The 25,813-nt window shown below is 40.7% G+C and overlaps 3 protein-coding genes and 1 pseudogene across 3 annotated transcripts; 2 read left to right on the top strand and 2 right to left on the bottom strand.

Annotated features, from left to right (window-relative positions):
- Positions 1 to 299: 299 nt before the first annotated feature.
- On the bottom strand, positions 300 to 3,933 carry LOC141772003 (chymotrypsin-like elastase family member 2A). Its single transcript, XM_074642615.1, has 8 exons — positions 3,795 to 3,933; positions 3,567 to 3,655; positions 3,384 to 3,481; positions 2,218 to 2,340; positions 1,954 to 2,090; positions 1,420 to 1,565; positions 1,120 to 1,272; positions 300 to 381 (listed from the first exon to the last, which is right to left on the bottom strand). Exons 1-8 carry the CDS (start codon positions 3,829 to 3,831, stop codon positions 364 to 366), a joined length of 801 nt encoding a protein of 266 aa, XP_074498716.1. The 5' UTR covers positions 3,832 to 3,933; the 3' UTR covers positions 300 to 363.
- A 1,891-nt stretch (positions 3,934 to 5,824) lies between these two features.
- On the top strand, positions 5,825 to 10,112 carry LOC141772006 (chymotrypsin-like elastase family member 2A; annotated as a pseudogene).
- A 269-nt stretch (positions 10,113 to 10,381) lies between these two features.
- Positions 10,382 to 16,067, top strand: LOC141772000 (chymotrypsin-like elastase family member 2A). The gene is made up of 8 exons (XM_074642609.1): positions 10,382 to 10,502; positions 10,712 to 10,800; positions 11,795 to 11,892; positions 12,523 to 12,645; positions 12,830 to 12,966; positions 15,265 to 15,410; positions 15,694 to 15,846; positions 15,974 to 16,067. The coding sequence occupies exons 1-8, from the start codon at positions 10,397 to 10,399 to the stop codon at positions 15,989 to 15,991; spliced, it is 870 nt and encodes a 289-aa protein (XP_074498710.1). The 5' UTR covers positions 10,382 to 10,396; the 3' UTR covers positions 15,992 to 16,067.
- A 693-nt stretch (positions 16,068 to 16,760) lies between these two features.
- On the bottom strand, positions 16,761 to 25,570 carry tmem51a (transmembrane protein 51a). The gene is made up of 3 exons (XM_074642613.1): positions 25,465 to 25,570; positions 22,050 to 22,499; positions 16,761 to 20,815 (listed from the first exon to the last, which is right to left on the bottom strand). The coding sequence occupies exons 2-3, from the start codon at positions 22,448 to 22,450 to the stop codon at positions 20,410 to 20,412; spliced, it is 807 nt and encodes a 268-aa protein (XP_074498714.1). The 5' UTR covers positions 22,451 to 22,499; positions 25,465 to 25,570; the 3' UTR covers positions 16,761 to 20,409.
- Positions 25,571 to 25,813: the final 243 nt, after the last annotated feature.

Raw genomic sequence — 25,813 nt, 5'->3', positions numbered from 1 at the left:
ATTATTATCATCAAGTGTAATTAGTGGTCATTACAGTAAATAATTTGGGGAATCTAAAAATGTGTTTCCAGCAGTCAGGAGACCTGATCATTAGACAAAGTGAGAACTTTTGCATAGCAGGCAGGTCTTTGATGAAGGAGATGATCCGCAACTTAACATGTGACTATAACTGAAAATCATCCAGAGTTCACATCATGTGAAACAGTAAAGGTGACATTCACATTTATAATAAATGAAAAACAAAACGTGTAAAGTTCAGTGTAACCAACACATATAAACATTCACCACAAAAAACATTATTAGCCACTACATTCTTTATTTAATGAAGTGCAACGACCAACAACAACAACACAAACCAACATCTTAGTTCCTGGTCATCACCTGGAAAAAAAAACATAAAGAGAATATTTTAAAAGTACTCCACTAGAGGGCGCTACAGCACCTGGGCTTCTTAATCATTGCCATTTCACTCTTCTGAGTTTCTCAAATTGAGATGATAATTACTGTGGTATTTCATAATTTATATAATTTCTAGAAAATTATTTAAATTTGGCAGAAACTAAGAATGTAAAAAGAGGTTTTTGCTGCTTTTAAATATAACAATTTCTCAGATATTTAATATCCAGAGCCATGTAATAAGCACAACAAAGGTCTGTAGTTTAACGTGGCAATCTAAAAGATTTTAATTTAAATTAACATCTGTTAAATCACTATCTATCACCATACAAGGTAACACACAGGCCCACTGATGAAAGTACTGCAATATTCATATATTTGCAGTATTATGAAATGCTGGTTTACAGTTTTTCTCCGTTGTATACACACACAAAAATCAAACTATCCACACAGTTCTGAAAATGTGAAGCTCATGTAACAACAAAAAGACTCCAGACTGCTGAACTCTGAGCACAACTTCATTGTTTTCACTCAAAAAGAAATTCTAAATCAACCAGGACTAAAATCTTAATAAGGTCTTTCTGTGTTTTGATTTGTCCTTAAAGCCAGTAAACAGTGAGTGTCTCTTTTACTGCTGTCTGCTCAAACTAAAACTGTATCTTGTCAGTGCATCATGAGAACTTTTTGATAAATGTTTTACTATCCGGTGCTTCTTTTACTCACGTTGTTGATCCAGGAGATGTAGGCGCTGACCCTGGTGAAGACGGAGGGCTTCTTGGGGTAGTTGCAGCCCATGCTGGAGCCGAAGCTCACCACGCCGTGGACGTCCCAGGAGCCATCAGGGTTCTGACAGTTCAGGGGACCGCCGGAGTCTCCCTGAAGGGGGAACGGGGACAAATGGGATATTTGACAAATTCACAGAAGACGGCTTTTAAATGTATAGATGTGCTTTGAGTTTAAGGCTGGGATTTAGTTTCTACAGTGAATAACATGAGTTTGTCAAATAAAAGGAATCCGACTCACGTTGCAGCTAGCCAGGTCTCCGTCTCCTCCGGCACAGATCATGTTGCTGGTGACCAGGCTGCCCCACCAGTCAGACCTGGTGCAGGTGGAGTGGCCGACCACAGGGAGGAGGGCCTGCTGCAGGATGTCGGCGATGGGACCTCCAGCTGTAGGAGAGAACACGGCATTCAGATTCAGAGATTCAGTCTATTCCAAAACTAGGTTCACTAGGTCCAGTTTCCATTCAGAGTGGGTGAAAAAAACAAGTTTCTTAATGATCAGAAAGGATTAACAGAGATTATACATCCTGTCTGTTTGTATGAGCTTGTATTAAATGTTTCTATCTAATCAGCACAGAGAACTTTGACTTCCATTTCACCGTTCATGGTGTAATTAAAGTGTAATTAAAGAAAAAAGTGTTCAAATTCAACTCAAATGTATCTTAAAACTGAGAGGAGAAGGTGGAAACAACTTTGAAATTAAAGATATGGGAGCACATTAATGTCGCCAGCCATGTTTGACTGATGTGTGTGTTGCTAGTAGAGGCCTACTCACTCCAGAGACGACCCCAGCCGGTGACGTAGCAGGGAGCATTGTGAGGCATGATGTCCCCAGAGTTGGGAAGACATGCAGCCATGATGGCGTCGGTGAAAGTGACGGGAGTCGACAGCTTGATCAGGGCGATGTCGTTACTAGAACACCACATTTAGAAAAGAGGATGTTAATGAGCATTAGTAGCATGGGCAGAACACGCTTAACAAAATATAATCACAGCAGCATAATATTATATAAGATGGAGGGAAATGACGCGGAGCCCACCGGATTCTGTAGGAGTCCCAGTTCTCGTGGACAACGATCTTGCTGGGGCTGATGGCCATGGAGCCGGCCTCGTTGTTGGTCTCCAGGTTGTGTTTTCCCAGGAGGACTCTGTAGGTGCGACTGCTGCTCGGACACATAAAAAAAACCATAGAAACAAGAGTCAGAGTTGCTTTAGTCTGAGATCTATTCAACAACACCCAACTTACTTATAACAAGTACCAATACATTACATTATATTACTATAGGACGACTGCTGCCAACATACAGTGTCCATCTAACTCTGAAAATGAGTACAGTGTAAACTAAAGTGGTATTACCAATAATTAATATTCTGATTTCTATAAAATAGCCAGTTCTTAAATGATTTCATGGAATAAAAGTAGGAATACTAACAATCAGTTTTAAAGGGATAGTTCAGGTGTTTCTCAGTGGGGTTGTATGTAACACTTCTCCATAGTCAGTGTATTACAACAGTAAATGATAGTCGGCACGCCTCCAGTTTGGAGAAGCAGACAGGAGTACCGACATGAAAGCAAAGCGATGTAACAAAACCAATTTTAGCCACCTAAAAAAATCAATATCAGTTTAAGTGTACGCTATATTTAGAATATTTTCACCACTTTATCTAGCCATCAGACAGCCTTTTCCGACGGGGAACTGAAAACTTATCTATCTATGCATTGCATAACATTTTATTGCTGATCATTACTACCTCTTTTATTCCATTTTATTTTATTACAATTTTATTATTTTATAAAAATATTGTAAATATAGCGTACAGTTTAACGGATATTGATTTTTTTTAGGTGGCTAAAATGTGTTTTGCTGCCGGCCCCGTCCACAGCAGTACATCGCTTTACTCCCGTGCAGTAACTCCTGTCTGTTTCTCCAAACTGGGAGCGTGCAGACTGTCATCTACTGTAGGTAATACACTAATTATGAACAAGTACCTCATACAACCCCACTGCAAAACACCCGAACTATCCCTTTAAAGATTAAACTGCATTGTTACGACCAACTCTGTGTATCTGACATATCAGACTGCTAGAGTAAAGTATACACACTTCCTCCGTACTGCCTCTACCACCCTGTCTATCCTGAGCCTGGCTCTCTTTGTCCTCGTGTACCTTCTTGATTTCAGATTTCTTTTAACGTTTTAAACCCACCCGATGCAGTGAGCGGCAGTGAGGACCCACTGGTTGGAGATCAGGGTGCCACCGCAGGTGTGGTAGAAGTTGCTGCCACTCTTGTACTGCAGGGACACCTGAGGAGAACAAACATGTTTTATGACTTTAGGAAATGGAAAGAAGACAGAGAATTTAAAAAGAGAAGCGTTAAAGGGAACATACCTGCCAGGGCCAGCTGTTCTCACGCACATCATCTCCACCAACCACCCTGGTGACGACGGGAGGGTAGGTGGGCAGGCCGCACCCGTAGGCTGAGAAACAACAATACACAATATAGTGATTTATTTAAACGGTTATTCTCTATCTATCAAAATACTTCATATCAAATGTTGACAGTCGTATATGAAGCAACACATTTAATTGTCCGGTCAGAGTAGTATCAGAGCTTACCACCAGCGACAAACAAAGCCAAGATCACGAACTTCATTGTGACTGTCTTCTGTAGAGGTTCAGGGGGACGTGCTCGTCCTTTTATAGCGCTTGAACACACCTGCTGTTTAAAGACCTAAAAGGTGTTGCTCAACGTTTGCCTCGGAGCAGCCAGGGAAAGTTTGTGGGGGGAAAAATAAATCAACCTTGGAGATAAGTAACCACAGATATCCCCAAATACACCTTATCTGCCCAACGCAACCTCTGTGTGAACCTCACAGGTGTCTCACTGTGACCTGAGGTGGTCAGGTAACTTTAACTTTAAATAACAGACCATGTTCACGCTCTGTATGCTTATATGCTCATTTGAGAATGGTCAGTCTAACTGTGTTGTTCTAACAAAGAAAATAAAAGTGCTGCCCTATTTTTATATGTAAATATACTCAATGTATGAAATTAAAATGTACGTTGGCAGGCTTAGAAGTCAGTTTATGGTCTGGGAAACAGACATTTTGTTTTAAATATATATTACTGTATATGTTTGCATATATAATAATAATAATAATAATAAACTAAGGAGTTTGCATGTTCTCCCCGTGTTAGCGTGGGTTTTCTCCGGGTACTCCGGTTTCCTCCCACAGTCCAAAGACATGCAGGTTAGGTTAAATTGTGGACTCTAAATTGCCCGTAGGTGTGAGTGTGAGCGTGAATGGTTGTCTGTCTCTATGTGTCAGCCCTGCGATGGACTGGCGACCTGTCCAGGGTGTACCCTGCCTTCGCCCAATGTCGGCTGGGATCGGCTCCAGCCCCCCCGCGACCCCTAACGGGATAAGCGGTTGCAGATGGATGGATGGATGGATAATAAACTAAATAAATAATAAACTAAATAATGGTGAAATGGCTGCAGTCCAGGTTGTCTGTGTGCAAGTGTTTTGTATGAGCAAGTTTTAATGTTGTTAATTTATGTGTTGTCTGTTACTTTGACTATAACTGTCTTGCTGCTATCTTGGCCAGTTCTCCCTTGTAAAGAGATCTTTGATCTCAATGGGACTAACCTGGTTAAATAAAGGAAAAAATACATAAATAAAGAAAATAAAATAAACTTTATTTGTTATTTTCTTAACAACGTTCCAAAGTGCTTCACAACAAGAAAACAAATACAACAATAATAATTAAATAGAATATATATAATTAAATTGCAATAAAATAAGATTCACAGAGAGACAAAAGCTTTTTCTTTTTCTTTTAAATACAAACATAGATATCAACAATCTCAGTTTGCACTTTTAATCCCACATCAGTTTTAATGTGATTATATGTGGCATATACATGATTGTTTTGCAGATGTAATTATTAGAATTAGGTATAATTTTATTGATGTATAGTTAATTTTTCAGCAAGGTTGGATATCAATATTTGTAAATAATGTAATGTATTATTTGGTGTGTGATAAAGTTGCATTTTACCGTAATATTTTATAAACATTATAAAAGGCACAAGAGAGCAGAAGAAACACAAAAACATTATTTTTTTGCAGCGCAACTTCTTTTCTGAAAATAAAAAAAATAAAAATAATAGATCAAATGCTGACATGCAAAATCACATATTTTGTCAAAAGTTAGTGGATCAATGCAGAGGAATACAGCTGTTTCATCCTCTATATTTAAGAGCAGATATTGCAATCAAACCTCATGAACAGACCTGTTTTTATGTATGCAAGTATTACACGTACTAATACAGTAAGTACTTCAGTACGGCCACAGGAAACATTCAGTGCTTTCATGAGCAACTTGTGGAAACTTCAGCCGCTGAAGGAGGCACTATGTTTCTTTGTAAGAGGGAGGGCTACAGTATATTTGATATGGAGTAAGGCTCTTTGTGTCAACTCCAGCTCTTAAATGATAAAACCGAAAAAGAAACCTTCATTCCACCGACTCGTTCAACAAACATGTTTATAATTATACACGACTGCAGCACACTTTGGCCTTGGCCTCGTACTCCTGGTCATGTTGCTCCACCCCGGTATTAAGATCTGTCAAAGGGAACATTTCCAGGAATTTGATCCAGTTTTTTGTAGGTTGCATAACGTCATGAAAAGGTGTATAAATAAGTCAGATGTTTCACTGTGAACTGTGGAGATACAGACATGATGAAGTTTGTGGTTTTTGCTCTCTTTGTTGCCGGCGGTAAGGCTCTTTCTCATCGGTCACAGACTATTTCAGCTTTCTCTACAAACTGAATGTAGATTAACAGTTTCTGTGTTTGTCTGTCGTTTCAGCCTACGGGTGCGGCCTGCCCACCTTCCCCCCCGTGGTGAGCAGGGTGGTTGGAGGAGAGGACGTCAGGCCTAACAGCTGGCCCTGGCAGGTAAAACAAGATATCAACGATCTGAAAAAGAATTATTTTAGACTGCAGACTTCATGAGAGTAAAGCAAATTACAGGCCTATAGTTAAGATATACTTTACTTTCATTTTTTTTTTTTTTTTAATTTTTCATTATTTTTTATTATTTTTTTATTTTATTTTATGCTTGTTTTCTGTATGTGGGGTTGGTATGTTTGTGAGTCTGTCTGTAGATGTTACTTTTTTTCTTTTTAAATAAATAAAAAAAATATATTACTCACAATATTAAGCAATATTGAATTTTGAAAGAGGCAAGCTTATTTGTACAGCATCTTTCAAACACAGAGGTGATTCAAAGTGCTTTACAAGGGAAATAAATGCATTAGAACAATGTTTAAAGGACAAAAAAAGGAAAATAAATACATTAAAATTAGGGATGTTGTGATATATATTCAATAAGTCTTATAATAAAACATATAGAAAGTTGATTGTGTTCTCATGTGTATGTTTTAGATTTCCCTGCAGTACAACCGACAGGGCGAGTGGAGACACACCTGTGGAGGTACTCTGATCTCTGACCAGTGGGTCCTCACTGCTGCTCACTGCATCAGGTACGACGGTCGCAGGAGGTTTTATTAGGGTCACCAAATTAACTCGCAGAATTACTTCCATAGTCTTTAATTTAACATTTATATCTGCAGTACACCTTGGAGCCACACGAAGGAGCCTGAATGTTCGTATTGCTCTGATAGTTGTAGCCTACTTATAACATTGAATCTAATATGAAAGGCTAGTGTACATTCAGTTAGTTTTAACTAAGTTTTAGCCTTCTTACTCCACCTAAATGTATATATTTGGTCTCATTTATAACGTATTTAGCATGTGTATATGTTTTCAATAAAAAGTATAAAACAAAGTTGTGATTTATGAAACGTATATCTGCTCTGAGGTGATGCGGAAATGGCAGTAAAAATGGTCAGGAACGTTAATTTACGCACAAATTGGCGATTTATAGATAAGGCCTATTGTCATTTTTAAAAAGTGGGTCCCCAGAAAAAAAGTTTAGGAAACTCTGAGGTATGAAAGAGTGGAGCCGATAGGTTATCATAACTCAATGCAGCACGGACAAAAACATCAGTGACATGGATCACGCTGTATGGAATTATTACATATGTAAAAATGTTTTACTTAATTCAAGAACTTCCCAGAATCAAGTGACTAAAGGTAGAAAAGTAGTTAATTATGTTGGACACTTATTCAGCAGATTGAAAGCTGATGGGTGAATTATTAGGAGGACCATATTTCCAAATAGAACCCATCAAAACATGGTTGGTATTTCTTCTCTCTGTCGACTTGCAGCACTTACAGCCATGGGGAAGCACAACCTGATAGAGACAGAGGCGGGTGCCTTGTTCATGGGCACCGCGAACATTGTTGTTCATCCGGTAAAAAAAAAAAAAATTACTTCTCATGCCAAAGGATTTGTCTCTGAATTGCGAGACTCATTTCAGTATGAATCTAAACGTGTTTCCTGTCCAGTAACGACATCGCCCTGATCAAGCTGGAGTCCCCCGTCACCTTCTCTGACAGCATCATGGCTGCTTGTCTCCCTGCTGCTGGCTTCATCCTCCCCCATAACGAGCCCTGCTACGTCACTGGATGGGGTCGCGTCTACAGTGAGTAACCGATGATCTCCTGCCTCTCTCCGAGACAAACTCCGTTTCATTTAACTGATCACTTAAAATATCATCAGATAATAGTTCTGGTGGTGTGAAATAATCTGGTGTGCATCCTTCACGACGTCAAGTCACATTTTCACTTAATGAACGTAGTAGTTTTAAGCCCAACCAGGATGTTTTTTTCCTAAACCTAACTAAGTGGTTTTGTTGCCTAAACTTACGCAAGTATTTTCACTTAATTCACAACGTTAAGTGTTTACTGCGACCAAAATGTAACACCGAGTGGCATGACATCATATCTCAAAACACAAACTAGCTAAGAAAACATTATTTAATGCAGTTTTAATAAAATACTATCTAACAGTTTCTTTGTGTTTAGGTTAGTATTAGTATTTGAGCCTTTAATTTATATTCTACCTATATTTAGGGTGCATGTACTGTACTACAAAAGTAAAGTTGTCTCTAAGTTAATTAGATACTAACTGATGTTTTTTTGGCGGTCTATTATTCTGAAGTGTTTCCCTCAAAGCCGCAGTCTGATGAACCATCTGTCTGGTTAAAGTTGTGTTTGTCACCTCGTCATTTACCTGAGCTGAAGTTGATCTATTACGCGTCTCTGCTCCTCACAGCCGGAGGTCCCATTGCTGACATCCTGCAGCAGGGCCTCCTGCCCGTGGTGGACCACGCCACCTGCACCAAGCCTGACTGGTGGGGTCCTCAGGTGAAGGACACCATGGTCTGTGCCGGCGGAGACGGAGTCGTGTCCGGCTGCAACGTGAGTCTAAAAATGACACAAAATGACACATCGTACTGTATACTGTACTAGCACCGATGCTCTCTGATATAAGGAAACTGGACACAACCTGTAAGTCGGTCACGTTTTATAGAGGATCATTCTTTGGTTACGTTTTTATTTCTGTACTTACTGTGGAGAATAGGGCCCATATATATATTTCAATATTCATTTTACATAACATGTCCCACATAATATAAGCAATGTAACAAAGTAAAGCTGAAACAATTAATCAATCGGCAGAAAATTAAATCAGCAACTTTTTGGTCATTGATCATTGATTGTTTAAGTCATTTCACTGGTTCCAGCTTCTCAAATGTGAATATTGACTTCTTTTTTTTAAGTCCTCTATGATGTTAAACTAAAAGTCTTTGGGTTTTTGGACGGCTGGTTGTGTTACAATTTCAGTAAAGAGAGTAGGACCCAAATGCAAGACACCACGTACAATAAACAAAAGCTGGTAGCGAAAAAGGGAAAAATACCAAAAAACTAAACTGAGGACAAACCGGAGGAACAACGAGGAACATGAGGAACACGAAGAACACAAGGAACACAAGGAACACGAGGAACATGAGGAACACGAGGAACATGAGGAACATGAGGAACACCAGTCAAGTCAAGTTTGGTGGAAAACAGGTGGGAAAAAGACAAAGGCAGGAAGTAAATGTAAAATATGACACGAGGGAAGAGTAACTTTCAAAATAAAACAGGAAACAAACTACAACCAGAACCCAGGACCATGAGAGGTATCTTTTGGGGAAACTGTGATTGTTTTTTTTCTGACAAATTATGGACCAAACGATTAATTGATTAATAGAGAAAATCTACATGTCTAAACTGTTACACAGTAGAAGCTCTGTCTCTTTACATTTTCTGAGATATTTCTCCGATACTGTACACTATTCCCCCCAAACAAATCTGAAAACTGCCTCTCCTAAAATGCTTTTTTTGAGAACAACATTCAGTATTTCAGAGTCAGTCAGTTAAAAGGTCTGAATAAAATGTAAAGGGATGTCTGTAAGGTATCATAATGTATGATGTAAACAGTCACTGAGGGTCTTTCATTGACAACAACTTACTGTTACTTGTGGGGATTTGCATCACGTGTTTCCTCTCACATGTCTCAGGGAGACTCTGGCGGCCCTCTGAACTGCCAGAAGACCGACGGCGCCTGGGAGGTTCACGGCATCGTCAGCTTCGGCTCCGGGCTCAGCTGCAACTTCCCCAAGAAGCCCACCGTCTTCACCAGAGTCACCTCCTACATCGACTGGATCAGCTCCGTAAGCTCCTCAACCTCTCGCTCTAACGGCACTGCTGTTTTACCTGTGCTATTTCATTCAGGATTCAAACAGTAAAGAATCTGGATCAATTAAACAGATGATCCCATGTGTTACTGCTGCACTGAATCTAACATGTTTCTATCATCTCTTCCACAGAAAATGGTGGCCTACTGATAGGACAAGTTTTAGGGATAACAGCCACTATGAGCACATATCAAATAAATAAACTATAAATGACATAAAATGTGTGTTCTTTTATGTTTTGTTTTTTCATCTTTCCCAAAAATATGAAAAATAACTGAATCAAAAGCCTGAGGAGTCAGCCGGGATATTAAATCACTTTTATTTTGACAAATATATAATCTCTTAAATTTGATGAAAATGACCCAATGTTCTCCAATATGGGAAAATCCTGTCACCAACCACATGCTGCGTTCTCAGTCTCCACCACTTGTTTGACTTTCTGCATGTGTCAGCCAGGTTTCCCAGGACAGCCTATACGTACACCAGTTGTTAGAAGTCTCTAACATGCAGTATAAATACAAGCCTGTTCTTTACACAAGATTTAGACAAACACTGCACTACACTGCGGTCATGAGGAGGCTGCTGGTTCTCGCTTTTGTGGTAGCTAGCGGTAAGTTTCAATCTTCTCACACTAATTACTTAAAGCTCATTTGCTGTAGTATAATCCAGATATAATAATCCCTTATTAGTCTGTTTAAAGAGTACTAATATTCATATTCTATTTTGAAGAAATATTAATTGTTTAAGTGTCGCTGAACTTCTGAAATCACCTACTTTCTATATTTTAAATCTCAATATATGTTTCTAACCTCGTCCCAGCCTGTGGATGTGGCCTTCCCGCCGTCCCTCCTGTGCTGAGCAGGGTGGTGGCAGGAGAGGACGTCAGGCCTCACAGCTGGCCCTGGCAGGTAACGTCTGCTCCTAAACATCTTCACTCTGACAACCAAAGAGCAGCATCAACACCACGTTTTCATTTTACCACCACAGATAAAAACAACTATTTTTCACGTTTACTTAGGCCTGTCAACGATAACTACTTTTGTTGGACGATATATTGGGCCTCATGCAGGCAGCGATATACAAACTCATTTTCGTTTTATTTATTTAGGATATTTTTATATTTTTTCACATGCCATTTCTAATGTCTGAATATTCTGTAAGTGTAACTAAACCCCCAAACAAATCCAAATGTCCAAATCTTGACAGGTGACATACACTGATCAGCCATAACATTAAGACCACTGACAGGTGAAGTGGATAACATTGATTATCTCGTTACCATGGCACCCGGCAGTGGGGGGGATATATTAGACAGCAAGTGAACATTTTGAACTTTGTGTTGGAAGCAGAAAAAATGTTCAAGCGTAAGGATGTGAGTGACTTTGACAACAAGGGCCAAATAGTGCTGGCTAGACGACCGGGTCAGAGCATCTCCAGAACTGCAGCTCTTGTGGGATGTTCCCGGTCTGCAGTGGTCAGAACCTACCAAAAGTGGTCCAAGGAAGGAGAACCGGTGAACCGGTGACAGGGTCAGACCCGAGGCTCATTGATGCACGTGGTGAGCGAAGGCTGGCCCGTGTTGTCCGATCCAATAGAAGAGCTACTGGAGCTCAGATTGCTGAAAAAGGTTAATGCTGGTTCTGATAGAAAGGTGTCAGAACACACAGTGAGGAGCAGTTTGTTGCGTACGGGGCTGCGTAGCCGCAGACCGCTCAGGGTGCCCGTGCTGACCTAATGTTATGGCTGATTGGTGTATATATTTTTACTAATGTTGAATTTCTGATAATGATTTGTCCTCTGGAGCAGACATGGAGAGGTGAGAGACTAAATGGATTTGTAGCATGTAGTAGTGAATCTGTAATGTGTAGTTGAATGCACTCACACCGTCCTCTCTCTGCTCAGATCTCCCTGCAGTCACACAGCAGTGGGCGCTGGAGGCACGTCTGTGGAGGCACCCTCATCTCCTCTGACTGGGTCCTCACTGCTGCTCACTGCATCAAGTATGTTTGACTCCACCCTAGAGGAAGGTTGGCAGTATAATCACAATTACAATACAGCATGTTGTTTATGGAAGGCTCACAATGGGGGAAGGTTTTTGTTTATGGTTACATCTTATTGGTCGCACTAGGAATTAGAAACTAAATTGTTAAATTGATGATCCATGACAGAATAATGTAATTAAGAAATGTCCCTTCTGTTCATCATTGACTTAGTGACTCAATCTGCCCAGGTCATGAAAGCATTCATGTGCCAAACCAAAGGTCTGTGCCAGGAAATACTCCTCTACCCAACAGGAAGTGTTGCTTTTAATGTGACTGTACAGAAGAACAGGTCAGTTCTTTAAGAAATAACAGCAATCGCCGCCATGCCTGAATAGAGAAAGAAAAGAGTGGCATGTAGAAGAAGAGAAGTTCAAGTCTTCACAGTTTGTAATCAGAAAACAAGAAGTAGGAGATCTCAAAGGTTACCTCTCTAAAGCCAGTTAAAAACAGCTTGGTCTCCTGAGCAACCCTCAACACGACTACTAAGCATTTACAATCCACCGTCAGCTTAAACACAGTTTTGTACACACACAGGCAGGAAAAGTCAATACTACTGTCTAAACCTCCGTGTCATCCTCCATCCCACAGTGACCGCTATGACTACAGAGTGGAGCTGGGTAAACACAGCCTGAAGACGATCGAGGAGGGCTCGATAGCTCTGAAGGCGGCCACAATCATCACTCATGAGGACTACAACACCTTACTCAGCCGGTAACAGCCGCCCACACACACAGCTCAATAATACCACCTCATGAGTCGAAGTGCAGAGCGTGATCAGCAGGCCGCTGTGTGTGTCGTATCAGTACAGGAGGTTGATGCAGCAGAAACATTAATACAGCATAAACCATGTTTTGTTTGTCATTACTTCTTAAATGTATGGATTTGTCTTTTGCAGTAACGACATCGCCCTGATCAAGCTGGAGTCCCCCGTCACTTTCACGGAGGCAATCATGCCCGCCTGCGTCCCAGAGCGCGGCGTCGTCCTGCCCCACGGCGCTCCCTGCTACGTTACCGGCTGGGGTCGACTCTCCAGTGAGTGAATGAACCGCTGCAGAATGAATCGCTGTGGATCTGCATTATAAATTTCCACCCCGGACTTATTGAATGTCTACTTAGTGGTGTCTAGTCAGCGTCTATGTCACTCAAATTTAGGTCAAATATTGAAGTCAAAGCCAAGAATATTTGACATAAAAATGTGACATCTATCCATCAGCCTGCTGAAAAAGCTGAGACCTAACCATACCTCGGGTAGGGATTCATTTCGTACTGCAGCTACCAGTTCAATCTATGATCACATTTTGATAGAAATGGTATGTCAACAAAATAACTAGTTACCGCCTTGCGGTTATATGCCGCCGACCGGTCAAGTTGCAGTTTACATCCATGTCTGTCCACAATGTCCTCACTTCATCATTTGATCCTGTTAGACATTTGTGTGAAATTGTCATAATTAGCATATGAATTCTTGAGTTATGGCCAAAAAATGTGTGTTGTGAGGTCACAGTGACCTTTGACCACCACCATCGACCTTGAGTCAAAGTGGATGTTTGTGCCAAATTTGAAGAAATTTACCTCCAGGCGTTCCTGAGATAACACGTTTACGAGATGGGATGGACGGACGGACGACCCGAAAACATAATGCCTTATAATGCACAGAGGCATAATAATAATAAAAAAATGTTTTTGAGGGGAAATACATTTTTAAAAAAGAAGTCTGGGGGGAGATACGATGCATCCATCCTGTTAATATGATGGCTTTAGTTTGAAGGAACACGCTACGCTCTCACATTCTCACTTGACTCAGGTGATACTTTTGACTTTCACAGCCAGGATGAATCTAGTTTTTAAAAATGTGAATCTCACAGTTCACTCAGTTAGGTTTGATGTGCCATGCTTTTAATTAGACTTAATAATACCACTTGATTTTGCTCTGCTTACTGCCTTTGGCACAGATGTAGTAAAATCCTATAGAAACCTTTTTTTGCAGCCTTTTTATCAGTCAAACATAGAATAGAGCACAGATAGAAGAGTTTAGCTCTTCCAGTTCCCTCGTCTGGAAGTCAATGGATCTTTAGTTAGATGATTGAAATAAGGTCTGTGGTTTTAACACAAGCTGAAGAGATTTTAACGTTTTTTTCTATGATATAAAATACATCAATAAATACCCCACTCGTTTATTTTGAAGATCTAAGTCTTAAAAAAGGCCGGTTGTTAACAAGTGGTTAAATGAGACTACTAAACGTCATCACGCCGACTTGTCCTCCTTTACAGCCTCGTTGTTTGTTGGCGATTGCATTCACACTTCAAAGCCCATAAAAGTGGTGTTCATTTGTGGAGATTATCTTGCTGAACAAAATGTGTCAGTATCATAAACGTTTGTTTGCCACAGAGATTATTTTCTGCAATACTCCAAAACCCAATGGAACAATCCCGTTGGCTTTTTGTGGAGGGAACCAGGGCGATGCTAACTTCCTGGTTGGCCTACGAACATACGTCATCCCTGCAGCACTCTATAGACTCTATAGACTCTATGTGTGACTGTCTTGTGAGCTACCGTTTCTTTACTAGAATTTGAATCTTTTGCCCCATTGGACTGGGTTTAAAGAGGACCTATTGTGCTTTTTCCTTTTCCTTTATTGTGTTCTATAGTTTTTTGTGCATGTAAAAAGTCTGCAAAGTTACAAAGCCCAAAGTCGACGCCAAAGGGAGTTCCTCTCCCCCACAGAAACACTGCTCCAGAACCGCCTGAAACGACTTGCTTGAAGTCCTGAGCTCAAACAGAGCGTTTCAGACACAGTGTGATAAGAGGTGCTGCAGCACAGCCAGTAGGAGGAAAATAAAGCCTTTTTTGAATATCAAAGCACGTAAACATGTTAATATAAGTATTTCCCTAAAAATAAAAACCGTAGCTTCAGTTTGAAGGGACACGCTACGCTGCTAGATGATAGTTTTGACCATCACAGTTTACATTCAACTGACTTGATTTTGCTCTGCTGTAGTAAAGATGTAGTAAAATATGATAGAAAGCATGCTTTGCACCCTCTCATCAGTCAAACATATAGACATGCGTGTAGAAATTGAGGGCCTAAACACTCTTGCACCATTGGACTGCTCAGTTTGGGAAGTTGTGCTATACAGTACTCCACTATAAATAGCAGGGAGTATAAACAAGGCAGCTCTCTTGCAGCTAAATTGCTCAAGAGGCATCCCATGTACTGCACTTGGGATGCCATTAGTTTTGGTATTAACAACGATTATCTCCCTCCAGCACTCCACCTGTCCCCCGGGTGAACCTCCCTCACAGCAAAATGTTTGTTTCTTCCCCCACAGCCAGCGGTCCTGCGGCCGACATCCTGCAGCAGGCTCTCCTGCCGGTGGTCGGCCACGATACCTGCTCACAGCCCGACTGGTGGAGCGTCCTGGCAACAGACAAGATGGTCTGTGCAGGAGGTGACGGCATCACTGCTGGCTGTAACGTGAGTGCACACGAGGAAGGGAGATCTCAAGATGGCAACGGTGGTTTAATGGTCAATTAAAGCAATGAGTTATGTCATCTGTAAAGTTTCCATCCGGCAGAGTATAACAGACTCAAGGAAAGGAAGATTCAAGGGGAGGACTTTTACTTTGAAATGATGTAACAGGAAAACTCAGCAGGACTATGTGATGATGTCTGGTGTCTGTATATAAGCTGCTAGCCAACAGTGTGTGTGTGTGTGTGTGTGTGTGTGTGTGTGTGTGTGTGTGTGTGCTGACCTGCAGGGAGACTCTGGCGGCCCCCTGAATTGCCAGAACCCCGATGGCTCCTGGGACGTCCACGGCGTGGTGAGCTTCGGTTCTGGTCAGGGCTGCAACGTCCTCCAGAAGCCCACCGTCTTCACGCAAGTCAGCTCCTACATCAACTGGATGAACACAGTGAGGAACAGTCTCATTTTGTGATTACTTTGCCAGCATAAACAACGGAACCTGAAGCCAACAAAAGGCTCGGCTTTCAAAAACAGGAAGTGTACTATAACTGTGTTTTCTATTGTTTACTCTGCAGGTTATGACCAACTACTGAAGAGGCTATCCCAGTGCTTTTGTCCGCAATAAGAACAACTATGATTTATAATGTGTTATCTCGGTTTTTTTTAAACATGGAATGCAGAGCAATTGTTTGTTAATGTAAAGCTAAAGTACACTTAAAGGTCCCATATTTTAAAAAGTGACATTTTCATGTCTTTTATGTTATAAAGCAGGTTTCAGTTCTATATAAATACTGTGAAAGTATTGAAACGCTTAATCCACAGAGAGATACACACAGCCCGTATTCAGAAACTGAGCTTTTGAAACAAGCCGTCAGGATTTCTGTCCATTTGTGATGTCACAAATCTACAATAGTTAGACCATTTAAAGGTTTTAAACGTAAACATTCTAAATGGCCTGTTGCAGTGTATGTGAATGACATCAGCTGACAGGAAGTAAACATGGACCTAAGCTGTTGCCTAGCAACGCAATTTCATTGAAATGCACTAAAACGGGGCGTTTCAGACAGAGGGTAAATACAGGTATATTCAAGCAGACAGCATGAGGAAAATAAAGGTTTTTTTAAACATTAAAGTATGTAAACATGTTTTAGTAGAAACCTAAAATACAAGTATGAACCTGAAAATGAGCACGATATGTCCCCTTTAAAAACAATAAGCCCTTTATAAACTTGACAACTATATAGTTTCTCTCACCTTCAGCTTTCAATACAGTAGCTGCAGTATAGTAACAAAATGTGTAAATATGAATGTTAAAATGTTATTATGGCATACGAGTCAAAAATACATAACTTAAACACGGAGTTAATTTACAAATACTTCCTTTTATTTCTCATAAAATATTCATGAGATAAACCTGTTTTTACTCTAATTTTCCACAAACAAATTAGAAATATCATAGAAAAGCACATTTTCACAGTACATATAAAAGAAATAGAGATTTAAGTAATAAAAAATGCAATAATAAATGAACAAACAAACAAACAGACACACACCTCAGTAAAACAGAAGAAAGTGAAACGCTAAATCAAAACACTCATTTCATCAATGTAAAACATTTTGACTACATAATAATAAAATCAATGGTGTAGTTAACTGGTCCTTTGCAAATGAGGTACGATGACTAGTCCGCAGTACTGAACATGACAAAATAAAACAGAATAAATACACTGTGTGGAAAGTTTCTACTCGGAAAAACAGAGAGAAATGTAGACATTGAAATGTGAAACCTGAAGTGACTCGATGTGACACCGTGTTGCCTTTTGCTGCACAGAAATGACCGAGTAGCTTTTTTTAGTATTAACTACATTGAGTTTTACTCAAACAGAGTGTAGACCTGGGTGATGAAGTCACTGATGCAACGTGCCTTTTGTCACACAAACCAAAAGAGGAAAACATTTTAGTTGTGCAGCTTCATAAAATGTGTAACGTTTAATCAAATGAAAATAAATCCTTTCATTTGGCTTCATCTGTTCAAAACAAGTCCAACCTGAGGAGAAAGAGAGAGTTTGATGACAGGTATTGAGAAAATAGTGCATGGCGATAGAAGTAAAATCAGTTCCCTGAAGAAGCGTCTATCTTCTCTTTCTCTGCTCATTCTCTGCATACTTCTAAGTGAAAACAGAGCTGCAAGTCGCGCTGTGGCTGGAGGAATGGTGATGAGCAAGCGAGTGAGCAATAGTTGCTGTTGTCACGACGCAGCTGCACAGTCAAAGAGGCTTTCTGTTGGTCATCTTGATTCATACGAGCAACAACAACAGAGACTACACTGCTGCCTTCACAGCTCCACAGTGTTCACCATGGCTGCAGGGGAAAGGCTTTCAACTATTCACAAGCTCCTTCCATTACGCTTCTCTATCTGCCGTTTGCAAGAGTAAAAGCAACACTGCATTGCAAGAGCGACATTAGAGCTCAGGTTCAGTCATACAATGTCTTTTGAAATGTTTTAGGAAGAGAGCAGCGGTGTTGTTCTGAACACAAAGACACTTTATCTGTGTACAACTGGAGGGCAAGCTCAGTAAGATGCAGTCAGCTAGCATTAGCACTCCTTAAAGACTCCATGAGATGAGACAGTCAACTTCCTACAAGGTCATTTCTCTTAAGAAAGTAACCTAAAAGGTGCTGCACCAGTAAGTATAAAAATAAATTTCAGCCGTTAAATCCATCACAGAGTCGCCTCCCATCCAAATAGTTTACACTTCTGTATGACTTTCGTCACGATGTTTGTTTGGTCGAACAACCAACTCTGAAGCTCAGTGTTTAGTTGTTTGCACGAGTAGACTGTACAGTTGAGTCTCATGAGATATGCATGTCAACAACACACTGGCTGCCTCGCACCAAGCGGCACAGAGCCAGAGTAAACGAGTTAATGGTGAGGAGAGTTTAGTGTTTAATAAGGCTGGGCAATATATCAATATTATACTGATATTGTGACATGAGACTTTGGATATCGTAATATTACATAAGTGTTGTCTTTAACTGTTTTTTAAGGCTGCATTACAGGAAGTTACAGGAAGTTCTAGCTGTTCTATTATTCACCTCTACCCACAGATCATTATTTATCAAAATCTCATTGTGTAAATGTTTTGTAAAAGCACCAATAGTCAGCGCTACAATATCGTCCACATAAATATCGAGGTATTTAGTCAAAAATGTTGTGATGTTTGATTTTCTCCATATCACACATCCTTAGCGTTGTTTCTCACAAGTTGGTGGAATCCAAACCCGAGATAAAAACCAAGCCAAATTTAGATTTACATTTATCGTTCAGCTAGAAACACGACTCCAACGGCACGCTAATCTGATTCTGTAACCATGACAACTTGATAAGCTGACGGCATATCAGAGCTGTGTTTTCGGTGAGTTTGTTTTAGCGTCGTTGTGCCCTTTAAAAAGGTCAAAATGCCTTAATACAGCTTTGAGGAAGTAAAGATACTATTTCATGGAGGATTTAATGAAGCAACGAACAGACACTAAACGCAGTATGCCCTGCTCAGTAAAGAAATATCCATAACCTTAAAATCAAGAACAGCTGATCAAACTAGCCTCCAGTCCGTTCCACCAGACCACATACTGCACAGGGTTCTGTCTTTCCAGGGAGAAACATACAACTTGGGTTTTCTCTTAACATCTGAGTGCCTTCTAACTAAGATAAAACAAGTGATATGATGTTTAGAGCTGCAACGATTAGTCGATAGACGGACAAATAATCGCTTGATGATCGACTAAAAGTAATTTTTCATGTAAAAATGTCATAAAATGTAGTTTTCAGCCTCTCAAATATGGAGATTTCCTGCTTTTCTCTGTTTCATATCATATAAAACTGAATATCTGGGTTTTGGACTGACAAAAGAAGACATTTAAAAACATCACCTTGGGAGTTTGAGAAACTGGGATGGACATTTTTCACTATTTTCTAACATTTTATACACGATTAATCTAGAAAATAATCGGCAGAGAGCTGCAGCCCTTATTATGTTAGCATCCAACAACTCCATTTCCCATGAGGTTTTGGTAGACTGCCTATGGCTGAGAGTCACGGGAGCTGTAGCTGATCAATGCTAACAAAGCTTTGTTTTATCTTGGTTAAAAATAGACGATTCTTAACCCATCTTAGAATATGTAAAGAAAACCACAGTGCCATGTTTCAGCTTTTCGAGGAGGCTGACAAAGAAGACCAAAAGCTAGAGCTACAGAAGATAATATAGAAGTGAGAAGGCACTCTGTATAAAACACTCAGCAGACTCTCTCTGACACCCGTCAACTAAAGTGTCACTCATTTTCTGCAAAGCTCCAGAGGAACAGGAGAGACGATATTGTTGACAATGAGGGAGAGTTTCTGTGTGGCAAACCACATCAGGTCACGTCAGCTCAGTACATACAAGTCACTCCCCACGGAGCCTCCGTTTGGTAAACCGCTGGCAGTAGTAATCCAAAGCCTCTCCAGGTGAAACACTGACCAAACAGCAGCTGCTTCACAGAATGACTGCCCTGCACAAATCACCACTCACTGATGTCCTATGATCTCTGTCAGCGTCACCTCACCTGAACAGTCAGTGCACTTTGGAGTACAGAAACATAATGCATGAACAGAAAATGACCTAAAGGAAAACTGCATTTGGTGTGTGTGTGTGTGTGCTTTTAAATCCAATGTCACAGTGAGGAAGGATCCAGCAACTCCGTCCGTCATTATCTGTCTTTATCCGTCTCAGGAATCCACAATTTAAAAAAAATAAAGGCTCCTCTGTTCTGTGCTTTGGAGTGACATGGCATGAATGATGAATTAGAACAGATACTGTGTTATATAAAAACAAAGTGCCACTGGGAATGTTCAGCAAGAAGAGCCATCTTCAAGTCTTTAAGTTTAAAAAACACAGATCCAGATCCACAAAAGGTGTCTCATGGAAGATTCCAGGAATTTCAGTAGATTGTTTTAAACATGATCGGCTTGATCTTAAAGCGGAGGCACTTTATCCTCGTACTGCGGCGGAGGGGTTAGTGGTTCTATACTGAATCCAGTTGCTGGCTGAGCGTTATCAACGTTTTTCATGTGCAGCTTCTCCGATTTAATCCTGCGGATCTTGATAGGAAGCAGCTTGCGGTTATTTTTCCCAGATCTGCGAGTTGATGCTGAAGCAGCCACAGTGGGAACAGCCGCGGTGGGAGCAGGCTGTGGTCCGGTAGGTGTGACCTCTGACCCCTCGTGTTCATACTGTACGCCATCCACTTGGACGAGGTCATCGTAGGAAGGTAGCTGGGAGGTGCTGGGGCGAGGGTTGCTCTGACGGACAGGGTACTGGCCGCTGCCCACCGCCTCTTCGTAGCTCGGTACAGCGAAACGCTGGGCTTGTTCCTCAGCACTGCAGACATTCATAGACACATATAGACATGAATGACACACATGAATCATTATGGGCACTTTCACAAGCCATAGTCAGTTTGGTTAGTCTGAATCACAGTGGAATTGATACTTTTGGTTCGTTTTCTATTAAGTGTGGTTCGGTTTCACAGTGCACTAAATTAAATTGCGTTGCTGAGGGGCGTGTCTGGAGGAGTGAATTTATCATTTTCATCTCAAGAGCTGTCACTTCTATGCAGGGAATCACAGACTTCAAAATATTGCCGTCGAAGTGTTTTCACTTTGACTTGGCACTGATCCACTGTGCTCATAAATCCCTTCTCCTCCAGTTTATCTCGAACTACTTGGCAAACGTCACTATTTTTGTAGACTTTATTTAGCCCATTCTGCATGTTCTCTCTGACCCAGATGTCAAGCAAACATCAGACTTCTGCAGAAGTCCAGGTCAGTCCTCTCCCACTCATGTTAACCTGTCGTTTACCCGGGTTCATCTCAACAAATGCCGGCACAGGCAGCCTACGTTTTAGTTTGCTTGGAAACTAAAGAGACCGGTTGTTTTGGTCCGCACCAGAGTACGATTACTGTGTTGACAACCGCCTAAATGAACTGCACCAACGGACTGGCTTGTGAAAGGGCCCTGTGTACTCTGTCAGGTCCTGTACTGGAGCTAAAACAAGGAGAATATATGCATAATCAATTATATTATTAGTATTCTCAAATGTTTCATGTAAAATGTGCCTGTTAAGCCACAAATCACTTTCTGTGACGACTGTTAAATATGTGCTAGCTAGTGAGAAATACTCAAGACTTGAAGGACTTGACTCGTGTACTAGTCTGTACCTGACGTGCCGGTAAATAAAAAAATAAGCAAACATGGATGTTACTAAACGGATGATGAGAATTTGTTAGCTTCTTGATGTAAGTTTCAAGTCCCAGAACTTTAAAGAGGCATACGACCTCAGAGACTTGACTAAAAGAAGAGTTTTCAGCATCATGGATTATCCATCTAATCACTGATTTTTCATAATGATCTGAAAATAACACAGCGTCATTCTGTGCAACAGGGATCCTTGTAATAGAGCAAAGCTGTGTGATCTGTCAAGAACATCTACACAGTCAAATCTATTTTCTGCTCACAGACATAACAACAACAAACATCTGTCATCTTGGAGAGCACATCTCTTCATTCCTAAGGTCAAAATGTTGTTTAGCTTGAAAGCTCTGATTGGACTCACGTTTCTCTTTCCTCCTGCTCCCTCGTGGCCGTTCCTCCGTTGTTCTGGGCCTCCTGGAGCCTCTGCTGCTCCCGCTGCTTGTTCCTCATCCCCAGACACAAGGACAGCAGCAGCATGACCACCCCGGACCCCACCAAGACAAAGGCCACGGAGGACGCTTTATGTTTCCTGCCGCTAGTAACATCATCGTCTCCTCCTCCTGAACTGTTGCTGCTGCTGTTACCGGCCGCCTCCGCAGGTACCACGCTCCACACGATCATCACAATACCGAGGGCAACAAGCCCAACGCCCAGAGCACACAGTGCATACTGGGAACCTGAGTTTCCACTGTTCTCACTGCTGCTGTTGTTGTTATTGTTGTTGTTGGTGTTGCTTGGCGGTACGTCCACACTGGAACGCATCTTGTCAGTCCTTAAACTTCAGTCAGACCAGCTCCAGTGAGGTCAAAACCTGTAGAGAGAAAGGCAGGTGAGGTCGGACACAAACTGAGAAACATACCACAGAATGGAACAGAAAGCTAAAATAAACTAAATGATAAGCTGACGGCATATCAGAGCTGTGCTTCTGTGAGTTTGTTTTAGCGTCTGTGTGCCCTTTACAGGTCAGAAATCCTTAATACAGCTTTGAAGAAGTAAAGATATTATTATCCACAACATTAAAATCATGAACAGCTGATCAAACTAGTCTCCAGTCTACTCCATCAGATCATATACTGCAAAGGGGTTTGTCTTTCTGAGGAGAAACATATAACTTGGGTTTTTTTCTTAACATTTGAGTGCCTTCGAACTAATTAAGATTAGTCGATCGACAAAAAAAGAATCGCTTGATGATCGACTAATTGTTAAAGTAATTTTTCATGCAAAAATATCAGAAAATGCAGTTTTCAGCTTCTCAAATATGGAGATTTCCTGCTTTTCTCTGTTTCATATCATATTAAACTGGATATCTTTTGGTTTTGGACTGACATAAGAAGACATTTAAAGAATTCACCTTGGGAGTTTGAGAAACTGGGATGCTGCTGCCGCTCACATGTTTGCTCTTTTATTAGAGAACAAACCCATTTCTCAGTGAATGTGACAGGACATAAACTTCACTGAAGTAGAAATACCTCTGTGGAGGCCTCTGAGAATGGGTGTGTTGCATGGTAAAAATTTACAGCAGACTTGCCTTTCAAAAGTCACCACTTACCCAACGTCAACACCTTACGAGGGGAGATAAGGACAGCTAGGGCCACTGTAAAACATAACTATATCTCGGCTATGCAATATAAAAGGTTTGCTTTGTTACTTCCTGTTTCCATCTTTTAAAATCTATTGTATTGATCAGTACGTGCTGCCATCTACATCTTGGAACAAATCAGGGATGTGGAAGTCACTGGGATCATTCTTTAATGTGTCAGGCTTGAATTAAACATTGCTTTACTAACTTACTAACCAATAAATACATAGATATACATTTATTTAATTGTTCTTTATTATTAAAATAATCAATCATACACTAGCAACTTGGTAATACATTTTCAAAACTAACAGGAATTACATATGAAGTGTAAACCTTTTTAGTGCAGCAACAGATTAGTCACAACTTTAACAGGAATTAAAAATACAGTATATAATGTATATAGTATATAACCATAGAATTGAATTGAATAGCCCCATTGTCACAGCTATTTGAATCAATATCGGTCCGATATCTGATCCAGTATCGGTGTATCCCGAGAACAAATCATTATGAGTATAGCATTAAGCATATTTGATCTGAAGGCCACCCTGCAGTGGAACTAGTTTATCTTTGCTAGATCAGATCTGCTGGGAACCGGACATAAACTCAGACAAAAGTCCAATAAATTAACTATCAATAGGCTAATATAACCTCTGGGATAATCAATTATACACACACCAAATGCAAAAGTATGTCAGCGTCTACTCTGCAAACACGCCCAGACCTGCTGGGAGTGAGGGGGGGAGGGGGGGGGAAGTCGGAAAACCCCAGCTCCAATTTAGGAATAACCTCTCTGACTAAGGAATGCATGGCATGACATAGAAGTAGGCTTATCGAGGCAGCTGGACACATACAGTACTACCAACTAGCCTGTTAGCAGCGACAGCAGACACACATCATGGTGCAACCCAGAGGAACATGTATGTGAAGATATATCACATATTATGGATTTGTGTGGGGGCGTGTCACCGGCTGTATTTCACCACAGTAAAGTAAGACAATGACATTATGCTCATAAGCCCTCCTTTACAACACATGTGTGATCTTGTGTGGGAAGTAGGATTGCATCACAGTCGGAAATAGTTTGTTCACCTCTAAATGACTCTTAGTTTATTAAACAGTAAAGCGTGGGTCAGATGTTACGCTTAACAGACTCTAAACGGTGATATCTGGCTTTAAGGGAGTAAAGATATTACTTCATGGAGTATTTAATGAAGCACTGAACTGACACCTAGGAAATTGAGTGACTTTGGAAAATAAATATCATGAACAGCTGATCAAACTGAACAGGGTTTCATCTTTCTAAGGAGAAACATAAATCTCTTAAAAGTTGAGTGCCTTCTAACTGAGATAAAACAAGTGATTAGTCGATCAACAAAATAATAGTCGCTCGATGATCGACTAATCGTTAAAGTCATTTTTCAGCCTCCCAAATATGGAGATTTCCTTCTTTTCTCTGTTTTATATCATATTAAAGTGAATATATTTCGGTTTTGGACTGATAAAACTAGGCATTTAAAGAAATCACCTTGGAGTTGGACATTGTTTTACTATTTTCTGACATTCTATAAACCAAACGATTAATCTAGAAATGATAAGGATAATAAAAAATCAAGATATATCACATATTATGGACTTGTGTGGGGCGTGTTAAGGTTATATTTCACCACATGACAGGTTATTAGTAGTCTGTTTAATGTCAATACTGTGTATATTGTTCCTATTTTTATATTTCCTTCTATTTAAATTGTTCATATTTTGTTTTCTGCACTATATCCCCTCTGCTGCTGTAAAAGCCCACCATGTGTGATCTGGTGTCTGAAGTGGGATTTCACCACAGTAGGAAATAGTTTTGGAGCCAAATGTTCACCTCTAAAATGACTCTTTATTGTCTTTTAGTTTATTAACCAGTGAAGCTTGGGTCAGATATAACGCTTAATAGAGTCTAAACGGTGATATGATGGTGTCTTCATGTAAAGGTTGAGAGTGTTTGAGCGTTAAATCCTCCCACTAGCTGGGTTAGCTCAGAGTTACCGTTGTGTGGTGGACTGGGCGGGTTCATGTTGACCAGCTGGAGACGGAACGGTCATTACAACTTTACAGAAGCTTCACCGGATGCTTTTAGAACTTTTTTGCAACATTTCTGCGACACTAAATGAACAATGTAGCGACATAGTAGCTTTATTACACTCACCTTCGCATCCTTATGACGAGAAGTAACTTCTTCTTCTTCTTCTTCTTCTTCTTCTTGTTCTCCTGCTCAGATGGAGGTGTGGTGTGTTTATTTCCTCTCTCTGCAGACAGACAGGAGGACAGACAGGAGGACAGACAGGAGGACAGACAGGAGGAGTGTTTGCTGCTGCTGGATGATCTGGTGACAAAATAGCGTTTCTGTTTCAGGAGGAACTTTCCTTTCTGAGCCTGAGACGGATGATGGGCCCATACAGAGAGACCAGGAGGAGGAGGAGGAGGAGGAGGAAGAGGAGGCTCTCTGCTGCACTTCCAGGTTCACAGTTAACCTCTTCACTGCCGGGCTGCTTCAG

Source organism: Sebastes fasciatus, chromosome 8, assembly GCF_043250625.1.
Source record: "Sebastes fasciatus isolate fSebFas1 chromosome 8, fSebFas1.pri, whole genome shotgun sequence".
NCBI classification, from domain to species: domain Eukaryota; kingdom Metazoa; phylum Chordata; class Actinopteri; order Perciformes; family Sebastidae; genus Sebastes; species Sebastes fasciatus.
This window is presented reverse-complemented; position numbering and strand designations above follow the sequence as displayed.

Coding starts and splice junctions, on each gene's coding strand:
- tmem51a (XM_074642613.1), bottom strand. CDS start 22,450: ATGCGTTCCAGTGTGGACGTACCGCCAAGCAACACCAACAACAACAAT. Junction 20,816..22,049: donor GAGCAGGAGGAAAGAGAAAC/GTGAGTCCAATC, acceptor GAATGTCTGCAG/TGCTGAGGAACAAGCCCAGC.
- LOC141772000 (XM_074642609.1), top strand. CDS start 10,397: ATGCAGTATAAATACAAGCCTGTTCTTTACACAAGATTTAGACAAACA. Junction 10,503..10,711: donor CGCTTTTGTGGTAGCTAGCG/GTAAGTTTCAAT, acceptor ACCTCGTCCCAG/CCTGTGGATGTGGCCTTCCC. Junction 15,411..15,693: donor GCATCACTGCTGGCTGTAAC/GTGAGTGCACAC, acceptor GCTGACCTGCAG/GGAGACTCTGGCGGCCCCCT.
- LOC141772003 (XM_074642615.1), bottom strand. CDS start 3,831: ATGAAGTTCGTGATCTTGGCTTTGTTTGTCGCTGGTG. Junction 3,656..3,794: donor GGCTTTGTTTGTCGCTGGTG/GTAAGCTCTGAT, acceptor GTTGTTTCTCAG/CCTACGGGTGCGGCCTGCCC. Junction 2,341..3,383: donor ACTGCCGCTCACTGCATCGG/GTGGGTTTAAAA, acceptor GTGTCCGAGCAG/CAGTCGCACCTACAGAGTCC.